At 43.1% G+C, this 18,891-nt stretch overlaps 3 protein-coding genes, 1 long non-coding RNA gene and 1 other non-coding gene across 7 annotated transcripts; 4 read left to right on the plus strand and 1 right to left on the minus strand.

Annotated features, from left to right (window-relative positions):
- Positions 1-1,613: 1,613 nt before the first annotated feature.
- Positions 1,614-4,020, plus strand: LOC4349025 (CBS domain-containing protein CBSX5). Its single transcript, XM_015759374.3, has 2 exons — positions 1,614-2,126; positions 2,959-4,020. Exons 1-2 carry the CDS (start codon positions 1,795-1,797, stop codon positions 3,782-3,784), a joined length of 1,158 nt encoding a protein of 385 aa, XP_015614860.1. The 5' UTR covers positions 1,614-1,794; the 3' UTR covers positions 3,785-4,020.
- Positions 4,021-4,842: 822 nt separating this feature from the next.
- Positions 4,843-7,659, plus strand: LOC4349026 (protein Rf1, mitochondrial). Of its 2 annotated transcripts, XR_001540819.3 has the most exons (3): positions 4,843-4,983; positions 5,061-6,956; positions 7,094-7,621. XR_001540819.3 is itself a non-coding variant. In XM_015759375.3 (2 exons), the coding sequence occupies exon 2, from the start codon at positions 5,097-5,099 to the stop codon at positions 6,615-6,617; it is 1,521 nt and encodes a 506-aa protein (XP_015614861.1). In that variant the 5' UTR covers positions 4,843-4,983; positions 5,061-5,096; the 3' UTR covers positions 6,618-7,659. The 2 variants fall into 2 exon arrangements, 1 of the variants encoding a protein (XP_015614861.1); XM_015759375.3 differs by having other exon boundaries at positions 5,061-7,659.
- A 3,338-nt stretch (positions 7,660-10,997) lies between these two features.
- Positions 10,998-14,103, plus strand: LOC4349027 (protein NEOXANTHIN-DEFICIENT 1-like). Its single transcript, XM_015757475.3, has 9 exons — positions 10,998-11,170; positions 11,257-11,404; positions 11,495-11,541; positions 12,153-12,207; positions 12,302-12,340; positions 12,454-12,625; positions 13,081-13,138; positions 13,315-13,371; positions 13,574-14,103. Exons 1-9 carry the CDS (start codon positions 11,091-11,093, stop codon positions 13,824-13,826), a joined length of 909 nt encoding a protein of 302 aa, XP_015612961.1. The 5' UTR covers positions 10,998-11,090; the 3' UTR covers positions 13,827-14,103.
- A 162-nt stretch (positions 14,104-14,265) lies between these two features.
- Positions 14,266-18,875, minus strand: LOC9272656 (uncharacterized). Its single transcript, XR_010736921.1, has 3 exons — positions 18,536-18,875; positions 18,262-18,392; positions 14,266-14,519 (listed from the first exon to the last, which is right to left on the minus strand). It is a non-coding gene; the product is annotated as an uncharacterized protein (transcript).
- On the plus strand, positions 14,704-15,993 carry LOC4349029 (uncharacterized). Of its 2 annotated transcripts, XR_010736920.1 has the most exons (4): positions 14,704-14,863; positions 14,964-15,232; positions 15,486-15,566; positions 15,740-15,993. It is a non-coding gene; the product is annotated as an uncharacterized lncRNA (long non-coding RNA). The 2 variants fall into 2 exon arrangements; XR_010736919.1 differs by lacking the exons at positions 14,704-14,863; positions 14,964-15,232 and having other exon boundaries at positions 15,420-15,566.
- Positions 18,876-18,891: the final 16 nt, after the last annotated feature.

Here is an 18,891-nt window from a genome sequence, read left to right on the forward strand (position 1 = left end):
TAAAGCTTCCACATGTAAAAGGTTACAGTTCTATCCTAATATCCGAAATATCCACTAGGTTTGTAAAGATAGAGGAAAATGATCATGTGGTATGAACGGACAAAAATATATAATGGTTGTTGTCCTACTTTGGTCAAACTGAATTCTAAATGTCCAAAATATGAAAATAATACTTAGTCAAAATATTGCGCAAGCAATATTGATGTGACAAGAATTTGGTTTTGGAAACACGTTTGCAAAATAACCATTTAAAAACTATAAAAGAAAACCCAGCATGCTACTACCGCCAAGCTGGAAACCGAAGCAAGTGGTCAAACGGAATGGTCAAAAAGCGTAGCCTAAACCGAGCAGAAACCTCTTTGCTGCTGCCTGTTTCGACCAAAGTGTTGTTCAGCACATCAGCGGTGGCGGCTGAGCGAGCCAACCAAACAAGACAAAATTAAAAGTTTAGTAAAACAAATCTGAGATCTACCATAATTACAAAATGATCCCACATGGCGGTTACTCCTGTTCTGTTTTTTTTTTTAAAAACAAATTCGGTACTAGTTCATGCATTTGCACTATTTTTCAGGTTCCAATTGAATCTCCTCTGACCTGTGTACCAACTCTGGAGGCACAATTGGATTTATCATATTGTCAAGTTACAGCTAGCATTGGATCTATATGTTCCATACATCTATTGTGAAATATATTCTTCCCCTCTGAAGCAGCTAGCATTGCACCCATTGCATGATAGTGAAGAAGATAATCATACACCATTAGGTCAAAGTTCTTTTAGTAAGCACAATTAACTTCCCAACGTTTTTCACAACATCCCGTTGTTAAGCTGGTGACAGTTGACATTCTTGCTGGCAATTCGTGCTGCACACTTCATGGCTTCTTGCCTTTTTTTTTTCCTTTCACCGTGAGTCTGTGACTTGGTTGCAAATATAATGGCTCTTGTAAACAATGGATTATGGATTTATTTACTGCTTTAGTGCTTTTAATAATCTTAGTTTGTCCACTAAAAAAATCTTAGTTCGATGATCTGTCATCCTGTATCTCATAATAACATTTTTAACCCATCCCATTTATTCCAAAATAAATTTATCTTTAAGTAATTATTGTACCGGAGTTTATGAAACTAGGGGCTAAATGTACTATGAGTATATAAAATGAATAATAATTCCATTGGAATTTGATAAGGTAAAAATATTTTATTTTTCTTGGTTTTACATTTGTATATATATATATATATATATATAAAGAGCCAAAAAAATCATATCTCGAAGTGGAGGGCGCTTATTTACCACTGTAAGAACAATGCCAAAACAAAGCAAACTGCAAACAACATAACCGTCTCACGGAGACACGGAGTTACGGTTCCAGCTCAGATCGGCTTGGCTTGAGCCGATTCTAGAAACCAGGCCCGAGCCGCGCGCAAACCAGCACAGAGTAAAAACAACGGGTAACCATTAAACCAAACCACCCGTGTAACCCCCCACCTCCCACTGCCGAGTGGTCCCCACAAAACCGGGCCCCACCTGTCATCGAGCCACGCGTGAACCCAACCGCGTAGCGGCCACCCCCAAAGCCTATATATATGCCTCCCATCCCGCTCCACGGTTAAAGCCAAGCCAAATCGGCGGAAGCGAAAAAAAGCAAAAAAAAAATCCCGTCTCGTCTCGTCTTCTTCCTCCTCCGCGATTTCCGTTGCAAAAAAAACCTCGTCTCGTCTCGTCTCTCTTCTTCCTCCTCGACATCGTTTGTGAGGGTTTCGATCTCGAAACCGACAAGGGTTCGCCCCGCGAGTGCATGGCAGTGCGCCTACTGGCTAATGAGGTGTCGGACCTGTGCATCGGCAAGCCGGCGGTGAGGTCGCTCCCGCTCTCCGCCGCCGCCGGGGACCTGGCCGCGGCGCTCAGGAGGGGACCGCAGCAGGCAGCGGGAGGGGCGGCCGCGTGCGTCGCCGTCGTCGGCCCCGGGCGCGCCGTCGCGGGGAGGCTCGGGCTCGCCGACGTGCTCTGCTTCCTCTGCGCCGCGCCGGGCGCGCTCGCCCACCCCACCGCCGCGCTCTCCAAGCCCGCCTCCGCGCTCCTCCCCAAGGACGGCGCCGGCGAGGTCCGCCGCGTCGACCCCCGCGCCAGGTAAAAAGAAAAAAAATCCCCCGCTTCACTTTTCGCCCTGTTCCGATTTGTTTTTAGATTTTTGGGACACGACGCGTCTTTGATGATTTTGTTGTTGTTTAGGTTGCAAAGAACGCGATTTAGGCCAAAATCCCCGCTAAAATCTTCGATTAAAAAATGGTTGAGATGCTTAAAGGATACGCAAATGCTTTCCTATTTGCTCTAATAAAATGAATAAACGATGTAGATCTTTATGGTATTTTTCTAGTACGAGTTAGTGGTAAAAATTAAAATTCTATAATAGTTTGGGGAATAAAACGATTATTAAATGATGACATTTTACTTTTTCGAGTTAAGAAAACTGTGATCTTTGACTATTGAGGCGATTTGTGAGAAAAAGACGAGACATTCAGTTGATCCCGGATATTCCTTGATCAAAGTGACTAGCACTTGAAATTTTGATCCCCGATTGGAATATGCGAACACGAAGGCGTTTGGAACAAGTGGCTGTAATCTTGGTTTAGAAAAAGGCGCCCGATCCGGGTCAAATCGTCCGACTCATCGGGACAATCTTGTGGTGGCGATCTGCGTGGCGCACCAGAGATTGAGACCTGCATCCATGTCGTTTTGCTCCATTCCTGATAGGATTCAGCTGCCTCCAGCTCGCCTCGTACCAAGTCCAGGAGATCTTTTCCCTGTTCTTTCGTCGTTGTGTGGTTCAAAGATGGCGCAATAATACTTGGATCTTAGAAATTTTATTTGGGGATAATAGTAGGATCTTGATGAACTAAATCTTTGACTAGTATAATTACTGTGATTTTTTAATTAATCAATGTGGTGTTGTTCTTTGCAGTGTGTTGGAGGCGCTTGATGCCGTCTTGAGCGGCGCGCAGGTGCTCGCCGTCCCTCTCCGCTCCGGCGGCCGGAGGAAGCAGCTCGGCGGCGGCGGCGGTGGCGGCGGCGGCGGCGACTACTGCTGGTTGACGCAGGAGGACCTCGTCCGCTACTTCCTCAACTCCATCTCCCTCTTCTCCCATGTCGCCGGCCGCTCCGTCTCCTCCCTCGGCCTCGTGCGCGCCGACGACCTCCTCACGGTGCGGCCCCACGAGGCAGCCCTGTCCGCCGTGCCCCTCCTCCGCCGCGCCATCGCCACGGAGACCGCGGTCGCCGTCGTCGACGACGGCGGCCACCTCGTCGGCGAGATCTCCCCCGCGCTCCTCGCGTCCTGCGACGAGACGGCGGCCGCGGCCATCGCGACGCTGTCGGTGGCCGACCTCATGGCGTACGTCGACTACTTCGGCGCGCCGCCGGAGCACATCCTTCGCGCGGTCAAGGCCGGGCTGAAGAGCAAGGGCCTCGACGCCATGCTCGAGCTGGTGGAGAACGAGGCGGTGTCCTCCTTCGCGTTCTCCTCCTCCTCCACCTCGTCGTCCTCCGACGACGAGGCCCACGGCCGCGCCGCGCGGCTGAGGCGGCCGTCGTCGGGGAGCTACGGGCGCCGCTCGACGGAGGAGCCGGTGGTGTGCAGCCCGGCGAGCTCGCTGGTGGCCGTGATGATGCAGGCGCTCGCCCACCGCGCCAGCTACCTGTGGGTGCTCGACGAGGACGACGACTGCCGCCTCGCCGGGATCGTCACGTTCGCCGACGTGCTCACGGTGTTCCGCGAGCAGCTGCAGTGAAGGCCGCTGCCGCGGCGACGCCAAGAAAGAGTTCTTTTTTTTTTTTCTGTTGCGGCGATCGATCGATGGATCGTTGTGCATGCCTGCATCCTTGTTCTGAAAACATTTTGGAGTGTTTGTTTTGAAGCGTTTTGAACTCTGAACTCTGAAGTATTTGTCTCTGCCTTGGCCTGGTGCTGATGAACAAACTGAGACTTTTTGGATATGCCTTCCAAATAAATAAGCATTTGAGTTTTCATGCTGTAGTGAAAAATTCTAAATTGTGATTCAGTTTAGAATAGTTGAGGACATGTTTTGTGAGAAACAAGTGATCAAAGTGGAATATTTTAAAAAGAAACTAAAACACGACGGAGATGCAGTAATTTGGATTGATGAGTAGGGATAGGAAGCAGAGAGACCGAAGAGTGACATTCTCGTTGGCATCATTTTTCTCTACTATTATAAAAATTGAAAATATTTTTACTGGTATTTTCGTACGTCATCCGGGTACGAGACGGTTTTTAAATTCGTTTGCTTTTAGAAATACATATCCGTATTTGAGTCGGTTTTTAACATTGTTCACTTTTGGCAATACAGAAAGAATCATATAAGAAATCTGTTTAAAAAAAACTCGCATGCTAACTTAAACGATCGGACTTCTAACTGCAGCTCATGATTTTATAAAAAAATATATATCCAAGCGAACTCCATAGTGAATTTCATTTTAACTAAACCATATAATAATAACAAGATTAAAATAGACTTTACCCATTGTAATGCACGGGCATTTTTTTAGTCTATGAAAAAATTGAGAAAATTTTGCAAGTGAAATATTATTATGCCACATTAGCAACAAAGAAAGTTGGAAATATTTGCAGTATAAAAAAAACAAGTAAAAACATGCCACTCGTAGCTAGAAAAAAAAAGTAACTTAAGGAATATAAAAACATGCTTCCCATATAGAAAAAAAAAAGAGTAACCCCAAATCAAGTAATACTCGTTGAAGCAAGATGTATGTGAAACCGAAAAAAGAAAAAAAAAAAGAACAAATAAGACGCTGATCTGATTGATCTCTTCTCGTCGTCTTCTTCCCGCGCCTTTCGCGAAGCCAACTGCTCGAACGGACGCACCCGTGCAGCCGCGCTCGTCGGCCGTCGCCGTCGAGGCCGCCCCTCCGCCGCCGCCAGCAGCTGATCCGTTCGCCATTCCTTCGCGCGCTGGTTAGTTCCACCTTCCTTTGCCTCTGGTTCCTAGTTTCCTAGTAAACCACGGGGTGATTTATTCAGCGCTGCCGCAGGTTTCCACCTTTCCTTGCCCGTCCGTCAGGCCGGACATGGCACGCCGCGTCGCTGCCCGCGCCCGCGCCCGCGCCGGCGGCGTCCCGCGCTCGGAGGGTACGATCCAAGACCGAGCACGCGTTGGGAGCGGTGGCGCCGAGGACGCACTCGACGTGTTCGACGAATTGCTCCGGCGAGGCATCGGCGCTCCGATCCGCAGCTTGAACGGCGCTCTCGCCGACGTCGCGCGCGACAACCCCGCGGCCGCTGTGTCCCGCTTCAACCGCATGGCACGAGCTGGTGCCAGCATGGTAACTCCCACCGTGCACACCTATGGCATCCTCATCGGCTGCTGCTGCAGTGCGGGCCGCTTAGACCTCGGTTTCGCGGCCTTGGGCCATGTCGTTAAGAAGGGATTCAGAGTGGAACCCATCATCTTTAATCCTCTGCTCAAGGGCCTCTGTGCAGACAAGAGGACGGACGACGCAATGGACATAGTGCTCCGTGGAATGACCGAGCTCAGCTGCGTGCCAAATGTCTTCTCCCACACCATTATTCTCAAGGGACTCTGTCATGAGAACAGAAGCCAAGAAGCTCTCGAGCTGCTCCACATGATGGCTGATGATGGAGGAGGCTGCTTACCTAATGTTGTGTCATACAGCACCGTCATCGATGGCCTCTTGAAAGGAGGGGATCCGGACAAAGCCTACGCTACATACCGTGAAATGCTTGACCGGAGGATTTTGCCAAATGTTGTGATTTACAGCTCCATTATTGCTGCCCTATGCAAGGGTCAAGCAATGGACAAGGCCATGGAGGTACACGATAGGATGGTTAAGAATGGAGTTACACCCAATTGCTTCACGTATACTAGTCTTGTGCATGGATTTTGCTCTTCAGGGCAGTTGACAGAGGCTATTAAATTTCTAGAAAAGATGTGCAGCAATGGTGTTGAACCAAATGTTGTTACTTATAGCTCGTTTATGGACTATCTCTGCAAGAACGGAAGATGCACAGAAGCTAGAAAGATTTTTGATTCTATGGTCAAGAGGGGCCTAAAGCCTGATATTACTACCTACAGTAGCTTACTTCATGGGTATGCTATCGAAGGAGCTCTTGTTGAGATGCATGGTCTCTTTGATTTGATGGTACAAAGTGATATGCAACCCGATCATTATGTCTTCAACACACTAATATATGCATCCGCCAAGCAAGGAAAAGTAGATGAGGCCATGCTTGTATTTAGCAAAATGAGGCAGCAAGGATTGAAACCTAATTGTGTTACGTATAGCACTTTGATTAATGGCTACTGTAAAATTACTAGGATGGAGAATGCTTTAGCACTTTTCCAAGAGATGGTGAGCAATGGTGTTAGTCCTAATTTTATCACATATAACATAATGCTGCAAGGTTTATTTCGTACAGGAAGAACTGCTACTGCAAAAGAATTCTATGTACAGATTATCAAAAGTGGCAAAAAAGATCTTATAGAACAGGGGTTGCTAGAAGAATTGGATGATCTATTTCTTTCAATGGAGGACAATGACTGTAGTACTGTGTCGACTCCTGCATGCTAAATTGCAGAGTTACAAAGTTACTTCAAAAAGGGGAAGTAGGCACTAGGCAGTGCTGGGGTTTACATGTCCAAAATTGATCAAAATAACCTCCCCGTTGAAGCTTCGACTGTTGATTTGCTGATTTTGCTGATTTCAAGCAGGAAATTCAATCAAACATACGGAATTTCTCCCTGAAAAGTTTTGCTCTGAAGTGAAATCCATCCTGTTTGAAATGGCCTACAGTTATGCAGTTGTAACTGGCTATTGTTGGCCTTCTCACTGAATTAGTAATACAAACAAGAAATTCTGGACCACTCTATGTTTGGGGATCACCTTTATCTGTTACATGTGGATTGCTAGGTACAAACTGCCCTTTTTTTTGTCACACTATATCTGATTCCCTTCGAAGAAAAATTCCCAGATGATATTATAGTTCTCTAATTTTGCTACTTTTTGTAGCTTTGTTAGAACTAATTTATTATCTGCTAAACTTGCAGTGACAAAGATTCCCCTGTATGATAAATAGCATAGTTAGCAGACTGTTTCACAGAGGTGCACTAAGCAGAGCTGGTGCTTACCTCTCCATGACTGATGATAAGCACTTCTCTCTCAAAGCATGGTCTGTTTCCCTGTTTTATAGATCTTTTTTTCTGGAGGCAAACACCAAGAATATCATAGGTTTTCCCCTGAAAAGTACAAGTATTTATAGAATATTGGAACCGCTGAAGATTTTTGCAGCTACGAAATTCTGAATTGGAATTCTTGTCTGCTACAATCCTGCTAGTGGAGGGTTCTTTTCTCTGTATGCATAAATAGCAAGGTTTCAATCAAGAGGGTTTCATGAGTTCAATTATGAATACTGTTGGGTCTATACTAGTTTGCCTTTCTCCGCACTGAAGAAATGATAGAAGTATTGTTATTCAACAAATGCAGTATTTAATTATCCAAAAAAAAACATTGTGGAACAAGATCTTGTTGTATAAAATGATATTCTACTGGATCATCATATCTCCAACATATTAATACTATGTGCATATGGTAAACTTGAAATGTTTGATGAAGAAATGCTTTTTGTACTAAACTGACTATTTTTGACGTAAAAAGGTAGAGGTGGCTCTACCTTGTAGCCATCTCATTAATGGAAATTGTGGAAGACAAGGTTGCATTGTGAACATTAGGTTGGAGGGGAAAAAACAAAAAAAAAGGGAAAAAATAAAAAACATTACACTGTAAGGTGAACTGTCTAAGCTGCTCGCACCAATTTTTAATCCCCAATTTGGTCTCACAACTGGCTCGGTGGCTACAAAGATGAAGAGTACCAGATATTTGCTGCTTTAGGAATTAACTGGATATCGTCATGTACAGAGTTATTCTAGAAGAACTTTGTAAAAAAAGAATAATACTACTAGATACTAGTGTTCATGAAGTGCTCCAGATGTTTGACAATTGGCAACCTCAACCTGTGCTCAACTGGTTTTGAGATTGATTCTGGGACTGCAGTATCATGATAGCTACCTTGCTTAAACATGGCAGAAAGCATGACAGCATGATTTGCTAGCTTCTATAATCTGGGCCAATGGTTTTTAGCACCTGGTGCTTTGAGCGACAGATAATAACTGTAAATCCTATAGAACAAGGGTTGTTGCAAAGGTTCTGAACTTCTGATGAAATTATCAATGGTTGTGCAAGCTCCTTCGGCCATGTTTTGTTGGGTCTGGAAAGAAAAAAGATTCTTATCGTCATACATATTTTTCTCTTTTTTTTGGGTAAGGAAAAAGTATTGTGTTGAAGAATTTCTAAAGCTTTCCCTCAGCATTAGGAGATTGAAAGGAATACTTTTTTTTGTGAGGAAAGGGATACTTATTTGGTACTATTGTTCTAGCATGGAACCATCCCCTGAAATTTGTTTGTTAAAATGCTAATCCTACTTCTATTTTTCCTTGGACTTTTCATGAATTTGCAGGGAACATCTTCTTGGCCTGCTGCACCGAGGGAGAATGAATATTCTGCCGAAGTCATAAAACATTTACAAATTTATTTCTTGTCAGGAAGTGCTCGTGCTCCCGCCAATTGAGACCTGCCTCTCGTTTGCAAAAACATGCTGGTTGTTTTGGATTTGGATTATTATGAGTTGATCTGCAAAGATTGTTTTGGATTTGGATTATTATGAGTTGATCTGCAAAGAGGCAATTCAAGAGAAGCAAAACCGTCCAACAGAGGATAAATGGAACAGGATAATAGTATACTACAGGCAGTATGATTGTAGAGTGGCCCTAAAACAGTAACTTCCACGCTAATAATAGTGCTTGCTTTACAGTATTTGTGGTTCTCTCTCACTATCTTTTTGAGTGTGTGCTGCTGTTTACCTGTGATTTTGTCCCCGGGAAATCAGACAATCTGACTCTAGTATTTTGCTATACGTTGCGATACATTTTTTTCTTCAGAAACGTTCTGGCAAGTAGGGGTGGAAATGAGCCAATGGCTTGGCTCGGCTTGCCATGGCTCGCAACAAGCTAGGCTTGGTTTGGCTCGGCTCGGTTAGGGAAACGAGCTAAAACATGAGCTCGGCTCAGCTCGTTTCCTGGCTCGAGCCAGCTCAAGCTGGCTTGTGAGCCTTCCGTTGAAGCTATATAATTTGTAATCATTAAGAAAAGCAATAACAAATCATCAACATGTAAAATTAAAATAACTTTATATATTCAATTCATCAAAATATAGATAATAAATTATATATTAACAAATAATAACTCCACTAGAAAATAAAATCATCCATATAGATACATGATGGCCTAGGCTCACGAGCCAAATCAGGCTCGGCTCATTTCAGAAACGAGTTGAAAAGGAGGCTTGGGCTTGGCTCGTTTGGCATTCATGCCGAGCCGAGCTAAGCGAGCTCGAGCCAAGCCCGAGCTGAGCTCACGAGCCCAAGCTTTTTTTTCCACCCCTACTGGCAAGGCGCAAATGCTCCTTCCATTTCATATTAGAAGACGTTTTGAAATTTTTACTAGTTAACAAGTTTATGAAAAGAAAAGGAGTAGAGGAAAAGCATTGGAAAATTATCCTTTGACTGGTGATAGGAATAAGATAAAAATAAATTTGAATGATAGGTACTTTAGAATATTATATTTGTAGACAAATTTCAATCCTTTTTTTAGAAAACGAGTAAACCCGGACTCTACATCCAACCAGATGTATAAAGCCAAAAAATTCAATCGCTTGGAGTACTTATATTTGTCCACCGAGGTAGTACATGAATTCATGTCATATTAGTGTATTTCCTGTATTGCTGTGTTTTCAAAGGAGCCGATCATTTTAGCTATGCTGATAAGCCAGGTAACGATGAAAGAAGCTATCATAGTTAATTTATTGGTATCTTTTATATCGAGTTATTAGCAATTTAAAAGATAATGTTGTAAAATAGACTCTAAAGAAAAAAACTCCAAAATCATCTTAAAAAGTTATACAATTCAAATTTGTTTGTCTTAAAAGTCAACAACTAGTGCTACCTCCATCCCAATATACTTGTCGTTTTAAGTTTTTTTCGTAATATTTGATCATTCGTCTTATTCAAAAGATTAGGGAATTATTATTTGTTTTGTTTGTGTCTTATGACTTATATTTTTATATTTGCACTAATTTTTCTAAATAAGATGAATGGTCAAATATTGCAAGAAAAGAAAAATCAAAACGTCACAACGACATCTATTTTGGAATTGATGGAGTAAGGCCGTGTTTAGATTCAAAATTTTTTCTTCAAACTTCCAACTTTTCCGTCACATCAAATGTTTGGACACATACATGGAGCATTAAATATGAAAAAAAAAATCAATTACACAATTTGCATGTAAATCACAAGACGAATCTTTTAAGACTAATTACGCTATGATTTGACAATGCGATGCTACAGTAAACATTTGCTAATGATAGATTAGTTAGGCTTAATAAATTCATCTCGCAATTTACAGGCGTAATCTGTAATTTGTTTTAGTATTAGTTTACATTTAATACTTCAAATGTGTGTCCATATCCTTAAAAAAATTTTTGCACACGAATTAAACACAGCCTAAGTGCTATACGAGAGTCAATCGAAGTTAAAACACCATGGATTATCACAAAGCCATGGATGGGGCCCTCACGGATCCCCCATCCTCTAAACTATTGCCGCGTGTGCTCCCTGTACACCGGATAAGGTTTTGGGATCTCCTTGCACAAACCATCAAACCAAAAAAAAAAAAAAAAAGAAGAAGAATAAAAAAACTTGTTTAAACAACTCCTTACCTTTGCAATCTTGCATCCCAGCATCAGGCAGTGCATCATCATTCATCACCTTCTCCTCCTTCCCGATCCATCCATCTCCTTCCTTGCATCTACTATTTTATTATTGCAATCCACTCCCCCACTGTGCCTTTCTTGGTGGTGGTAGTAGACTAGTAGTAGCAGTAGCTGCATTCTTGCAGAGGCAGCCGAGGAAGTGTGTTGAGTCAGTGGCCATCCATGGCGGCTGGCAGTGGCAGAGAGGAGGCTGCTGCTGCTGCAGGGTACGGGCGCGGGCCGCCATGGGTGTTCAGGGGCAGGCAAGCAAGGCTCTCTCTATCGCGATCTCATCCTCCGTTTGATTGATTCTTGATTTGATGGTTGGGGGCAATGGCAACTATGGCAGGGCATTGTACCAGCTGCATTTGGTGAAGGCGGCGACGGCGCGGGCGTTCGTGCCCAGGGAGCTCCGCCTCGTGGAGGCCTTCGGCTACACCCTCGGCGGCATGTTCCTCGCCCGCTACGACGACAGCCCCGCCGGCAAGTTCGACGAGGTCTCGTCTCGCCTTCTCCTTCTCCGGCGATCTGTCCCTCTCTCGCTCCGTTAATTTCTTGATCGGATTTCTCGCTGTCTCTCCTTGCAGCTCGTGGTGATCGCCGGCATCGTGTGGAACCCGCCGACCTCCTGCGCGTGAGTCGCCGAGATTGCTGCGTCTTTTTGGCCTAGTTTAATCGAGTCCACCGCTAGTGCTTTTGCCCTTGCCTGATTGGGTGGAGTTCTTGGCCAAGTTGCATTAGATTAGGGGGAAAATAATCCCCGAGCTTTGCATTGCGGCAGGTTCGAGTGATCGAGTCCCTCAAAAAAGCCAATAAAAAAACGCGTCTTGATTAGTGTTGATTGTACTTGAGCACAGGGCTTTGCATATGGGCTCTCCTTTTGCTGCACCCTTTTAATTATTGGGTGTTTGCATGATTCGATTCGATTCCCCTGTACTTGCTCCGTATGGTACGGCCAAGTTGCAGGAAAAAAAAAAGATGACAATTTTTATTGGGAAGGAATATGTGCATGTGGGAAGTGTGGGTTTTTCAGACAGCTGAAAAATGGATAAAATTTGCAAACTTGCTACTTTTCTGAACTTTGTTTCAGATGTCCATACCCAAGGGGGATGCCTAAGATGAGTTGCTTGGTGGTTGATGCTTGACATGAGTGTGTGTGATGGGTTGTGATGCTATCTAATTATTTGATCAAAAGTTCTTGTGTGCTCTGCTGGTTTGGTCTGAAGTCTCTGAATTCGTTCACAGGTGGGCTGCTAGAGTGCTGGTGAACAGTGCCGAAGCCTGCCGGCATGGTCGCAAGGTGACACCGGGATCCCCTCTCTGGTTTGTTTGTGATGCTATGTCCATTTGCATTGATATTATTACCCTGATCAGTGCCATTGTCATTCCTGTAGGAAGTAGGTCTCCCAAGCCATGTTGCTACATTCTCACAGGTACTTGGGAAATAAGGTTTGTCAAATGTTTAGAGTACTTGCATGATTAGGTTTGTCAAATGTTTGCCGTCTACAACTTTTTATATTGCTTGGACATTGTTCGAATGTGCTAGACTGAAGCTGATGCGCTTAGAAACAAGCCATTGGTTAAATCAAACAGCTTCCTGAGCTTGCTTGGAATGCGCTCAACTGTCTCCAACCAAGGGAATGACCGTGAGATCGAGATCTCAGAGACCAAGGGCTCTTGTACAAGACATTTGTGCAACATTAGTGTACCGCTTACTGGTGAGTTGAAACTTATCTGCTTAATGCATCAACAAGCATGATCTTTTTTACTGAATGACTGAATTATCTGTTGGAGTTAAAAAAAAAAACCTTACTCTCCTTTAGTTCTTTTCGCTAAAACTGCCTGGGTTTAAAAGTCTGCATCTTATTTAGAGCTACCAAATTCTATATTAGTAAACCTTCTTCATACTACTATTCGTCAAATGACTTCATTCTTCATTTCCAGGGTTCTAATTGTGAAATGGATATCATGTGGAATTCCAAAATGTCTTTAGGATAGCAACTCCCTTTTTTTGGATAATGGATTAAAATCCGGCCTCTACACCAACAAGGGTGTACACGGCCATAGGATAGCAACTGCCTAACCTTATGTCTCAAAAATGGAAGTTACTAAAGCTTCACTTTGTTGATTCAATGCTTTCTTTCACTTTCTAATCATGCAAAAGTGTCAACAGGGTCGCATAAACACAAGTGGATGGGTCCAGCAATCAGAATGTCTCTTCCAAGCTTCAGGTTAGGTCAAAACCAAGTGGAGGGTATTTGTGTTTTCCAAAAGAAAACTGCCAAAGCCTCCACTCTCTGAAGTAGCCATATGTGGTGTTCTTTACAGCGACAATTTTTTTTTCTGAAAATAGAGACCTTTTATCGAATAGCTCAAAACCGAACATGACATGCACTGTGAATTTCAGTGGACAGATAGAGGACCATCCTGATCTTCTCAAGTACTCTTGCCAAGTGGAATGCAGGTGATGACATACCTAACCTCTCTAGACATCATCAAACACACGTTTTATATACCTGTGAACGTGATCCATCCATGCCCCAGCAGTGAATTTTTTCACAATTGTTGCATTATGTCCAAGCAAATACATTGTTGTTGTTCTAGAGTCTGTAGTTCTAATATTTTTACCTGGCAATCACCTTCCTAAACAGTCTTCTCTTGTGCAGAGTGCGCCCGGTAAGGCCTGCTAAGATTTGGAGACCAAGAATTACTGAACCACAGGAGTGTCCTGATGGCAAGATCAGCAGCAAAGGCTCGGAAGTATTAGCTGAACCGGATGCGCAAAAACATACCGTTATGGTCTTGTTATCTAAGCCTATCTTGGCTCTGGAGTTCAACTCTCTGGAAATGCACGTTGATGCTCCGAAAATCGTCATCCCACACTCCAAGAAAAAGGAAGTCAGGTACTCTAGTACATGAATTTGATGTGGGTTATGTACCAATGTACCATGGCTCACAAACCAGGAGTTTTGACCACTTTTGACCTGGTTGTTTGATGAGTTTTTACAATTTCTAGTTGGGTTTTTACCATCATTTTTTTTCTCTCTTGCTAGTAAGGAAGGGAGATGGATGTGTATCATCTCTTGCTTATGTTTTTCTTGGAGTGAAGGGTCTAAAGAAATTGTGTTGAATATGCAAAGTACTTGCTGAGTTGAAAGTTTGGTATAATTTGAAAACAGATATACAGCTATATGTACATAACAGTTGCAGTAATGTTTCTTCAATGAAAATAAGTGCAGGTATGCAAGTGCACGATTTAACAAACTTTTAGGAAGTTAACCAGAAGAAAATCTTTAATTTCCCGGATGCTTTTGTGTGAAAAATTACAAATATGGCTAAAGTACAGTGCCCAGAAATTAACGGAAGGTACTCCAGTACTTCGATAATTTGAAGTTTTGAACGTTGCCAGATACACTTCTATGAACCAGGAAGTTGTGCAAGTAAAAAATGTGTCAGCTGGATTGAAACATGAAGATAACCTGTTTTCAATCTGTAACAGGAAGAATGTTTGTCTAAATTTTCAGAGCAAAGTAACATTTAAACTGACTATTTTGCAAGAATCGCTGAATCACCATTGACAGGAGTGGTTACTTCACTGCACCTCTGCTTTCACTGCAAGAAAAAATATTTCTTTTTTTTCAGCGATATATCGAAACCACTATCAAAGTGTAATCTTAAAAATATCAAATCAAATCAAATTAGAACAGGACATAGTTGCAGTGATTTGGATTGAGAAGTAATCTTACGCATTACGAAGTATTGGAGGTTAAAGTTTTGAAGAATAACCTTTTCCGTTAAACATAATTTTGCAAGTGAAATTGCCATCCAAATTGCTCTGCGCAAAACGCGAAGCCAAAACACACAGCACCGCATCCCGCCGCCGCCGCCGCCGTCGCCGCCGGCGGCGGAGGCCATCGCGAACACAAGACCGGCATACGCCATTCCTTCGCGCGCTGGTTAGCTCCTCCCTTCCTTCCTTGCCTCCCTCCGACTCCTTCCTGGTGTGAGTAAACTCAGCGCTGCCGCCGGTTGCTGCCGCTGACTCATGTCCTTCAGGCTGCGCCATGGCACGCCGCGTACCCACTCGAGCCGAGCGCGCTCCGCCGGCGGCCCTCGCTCCGTGGGCGCGACCCCTCGCTCGGAGGGTGCAGTCTGTGGCGGTGGCGCCGAGGACGCACGCCACGTGTTCGACGAATTGCTCCGGCAAGGCAGCGGCGCCTCGATGTACAGCTTGAACGGCGCTCGCTCTCGCCGACGTCGCGCGCTACATCCCCGCGGCCGCTGTGTCCCGCTTCAACCGCATGGCCCGAGCCGGCGCCGGCAAGGTAACTCCTCCCACCGTGCACACCTATGGCATCCTCATCGGCTGCTGCTGCCGTGCGGGCCGCTTGGACCTCGGTTTCGCGGCCTTGGGCAATGTCGTCAAGAAGGGATTTAGAGTGGAAGCCATCACCATTAATCCTCTTCTCAAGGGCCTCTGTGCCGACAAGAGGACGAACGACGCAATAGACATAGTGCTCTGCAGAATGATCGAGCTCGGTTGCATACCAATGTCTTCTCCTACAATATTCTTCTCAGGGGGCTGTGTGATGAGAACAGAAGCCAAGAAGCTCTTGAGCTGCTCCACATGATCATGGCTGATGATGGAGGAGGCTGCAGGTGATGACATAACTAACCTCTCTATCCAAAAAAAAAAACCGTCTCTGAACATTTGAACATTAGGAAACACACATTTTGTATCACTGGGATCCATCCACGCCCCAGCAGTGAATGTTTTTCGTCTAATCTTTACCTTGCAATCACCTTCCTAAACAGAGTTTTCTCTTGTGCAGAGTGTGTCCAGTAAGGCCTGCTAAGATTCGGAGACCAGGATCAGCAGCAAAGGCTCTGAAGTACAAGCTCAACCGGATGAGCAAAAACAGAACTGTTTTGCTCGTGTATATAAGCCTATCTTGGCTCTCGTAGCTAGGGTTTGGTGACTCGGGAATTATACTCTATTTTTTTATTTTTGATGTTCTTTTGTGCTTAATATTAATATGCTACTATATGTGTTTGTTCGGTTATTTTTATCGAGCATCTTCGTCTCCGTCCCATCTAAAATTTAGAGCTGTGATCGCTTAGTTCATTTAGAGAAGATCGAAAGATAACCTCCTCATTGCAACAAGAGACAGTATTACCTTCATTTCGTATTATAAGTCGTTTTGATTTTTTTTTATAAATCAAACTTCTTTAGATTAGACCAAATTTATAAATAAAAATATAGTAATATTTTTTCAACGCAAAACAAAGAATTTATCCAAATATGTTTCATGTTAGATATAATAAAACTAATTTGGTGCTATAATTGTTGCTATAGTTTTCTAGAATAAACTTGGTTAAACTTAAAGAAATTTGATTTAAAAAAATAAAAACGACTTATAATATAAAACGGATGGAATATTTTTTATTTGTAAAAAATGAGCCAGGAAGAGGGCATACAGCACTTTGATCATATCAGTTAAATCCAAATAAAAACATTAGCTTGTCCAAAGTTGACAAAAGAATCCAAATTATTTTAAGGGGAAATACTAGACCTCCATACATATTTCCTGAGACTAAGATAAACTAATGAGATCATAAAAGAAACCTGGACAAATCTCTGAACTCGAGTAACTGCAAATGCCTTCAATCTTCGAAAATAAATGTTATTTGATCCTAACCAGAAGAATGTAGAAATAACGACAATGACTTCTGATGAGCAACATGGATCAGAAAGCCGCTGAAGAAGTAATGATATTACTTTTTCCAATAGACCGATTTTCTTTTCTATCAAATATGATATTATATCAGTTTAGATGAATGATAGTATTGGAAAATGATTTATATGCATGGTGAGAGGTGAAAAAATCGAACCCAAAATTTCAGACAGCCTCTGCCAACTATGGCTCATGCCATACTTCTCAATGTGATTTTTCATCAAATAGTAATCTTCTTTGGACCAACTTCCCTTCCTCATTTTTCCTTTTACTATTGATTACTAAATATATAGCCTTTGCTTGTCTAGTGCTAAACAATTCAAATGAGAGTGATGAGGCCTGCCTTATGTTATAAATAATACTGCTTCCAAGGAGTAACACCTAGTCACCTAATGCATGATGGTGACTAACTTGTCTATTTTACCATGCAGTAATATATCTTCCTCTTTTTTTATTTTATTGGTTTGTCTTATGCTACAACCAACGATTCCTCATTCTCATAGGAGAGAAGGGATGAAGAAAAGGAATGGTAAAGAGGAAGAAATTGGCAAACAACTCTATATATGATGAGGCTGTAAAGGTTAAAAGGTAAAATAAAAATGGCATTCACATGTTACATTTGACGTAACAAAATACTATCTCCGTTTTTTAATAGATGACGCTGTTGACTTTTTCTCACATGTTTGACCATTCGTCTTATTCAAAAAATTTACGTAATTATAATTTATTTTGTTATGAGTTATTTTATCACTTATAGTACTTTAAGTGTGATTAATATCTTATACATTTGCATAAAATTTTTGAATAAGACGAATGGTCAAACATGTGAGAAAAAGTCAACGGCGTCATCTATTAAAAAATGGAGGGAGTACCATATTTGCACCATCTAGTTGTCCTCTCTAAGATATATTGCATTCGATAACTTGGTTAATTTATAGGTTGGCCAAAAATGTGGAGAACATGCTTTCAGCTTCAGCACCAGAGAAAGAGAACAAACATGAACACCTTTTTTAATCCAATGAGGTATTCAGGGCTAGCTTTTTAAAAATATTTTTTTTAATAAAATGATCAACGAGTTTTACAGCAACAGGACAATAGGGATAGTACAGTTAATGAAGTATGCACAAACAGAAATTCCAAAGTTAAAAGATTTTCTCACCAATAACCTATGGTATCTACCATTATATATCATCAGCACACTTGTACTCTGTGAAAATAGATTTCAGTAGTATGGTTATTGACACTGACAGAGCTGCTTGCTCAATACAATGTGTTTCCTCTCTCTCTGTACTGGATACGACACTGGCAGATAAGGCAGGTACACTTTTACCTTCTTTTTTTTTTGAAGTTTGGCACCAGGTACACTTTTATGAACCAGTAAAAATAAAAGATTGGATCATAAAACATGTCCTATACCGATTAAACATAATAGAAACTCTAGGTTTGCACCAACAGTCAGTGTTTCAATTTCAAGTTCAGATGCAGTTTGTAACCATCCAACCTTGGCATTCATTGGCAGCTATTGTATCATGTAGCCAGTAACCACATGTGTCAGCAGGATTAAACCATGAAAAGAAACCTGTTTGGAATCTGTAACAAGAGGATAATGTTTGTCTAACCTTTCAGACCAAAGCAATATTTCATCGAGAAACGGATTGACTTCTCGCAAGATAGCAGCATTGCTGAATCAATCACCATTGACAGGAGTGATTACTTCATTGCGCCGATGATTTCATAGCCTCTGCTTTCACTGCAAGAAAAAAAAATTAAACAAAGCTCTTAAAATGCAACCAAAACCAAAGCGACGAGAGGTCCAGGCGTCACACGCGAGATCGGAAGCTGACGAGCTGAGATCGATCGATCGCCGCAGGTGATGAGATCATCGAAACCTACCTCCCCTGTGGCCGTCTCGCGCGTTGAGGTTGGAGACGGAGGCAGCGAAGGCGGCGCGAAGGTAGCCGCGGCGCCACCGGACTCGGTGGGGCAATTCGTCGAACAGTTGGCGCGCGCCGAGCCGTCCGCGGAGCAGCAGCGCTGAGACGTCAGCTCCGAGCTCGGGGTCACGCCGCGAGCACCGCCAATGAAGCGGTGAAAGGGGAGGAGGAGGAGGAGTAGAGTAGAGGCAGCGGCGACCGGCGAGGCATCGGTCGGCGGCGGCGGCGGGAGGCGCTGCGGTGGCACGAGCAAGCAGAAACGGCGACGTATTATACCGTAGGCATATGCTACAGATGATTTTATTTTCAATTTTT

This window comes from Oryza sativa, chromosome 10 (genome assembly GCF_034140825.1).
Source record: "Oryza sativa Japonica Group chromosome 10, ASM3414082v1".
Taxonomy (NCBI): Eukaryota; Viridiplantae; Streptophyta; class Magnoliopsida; order Poales; family Poaceae; genus Oryza; species Oryza sativa.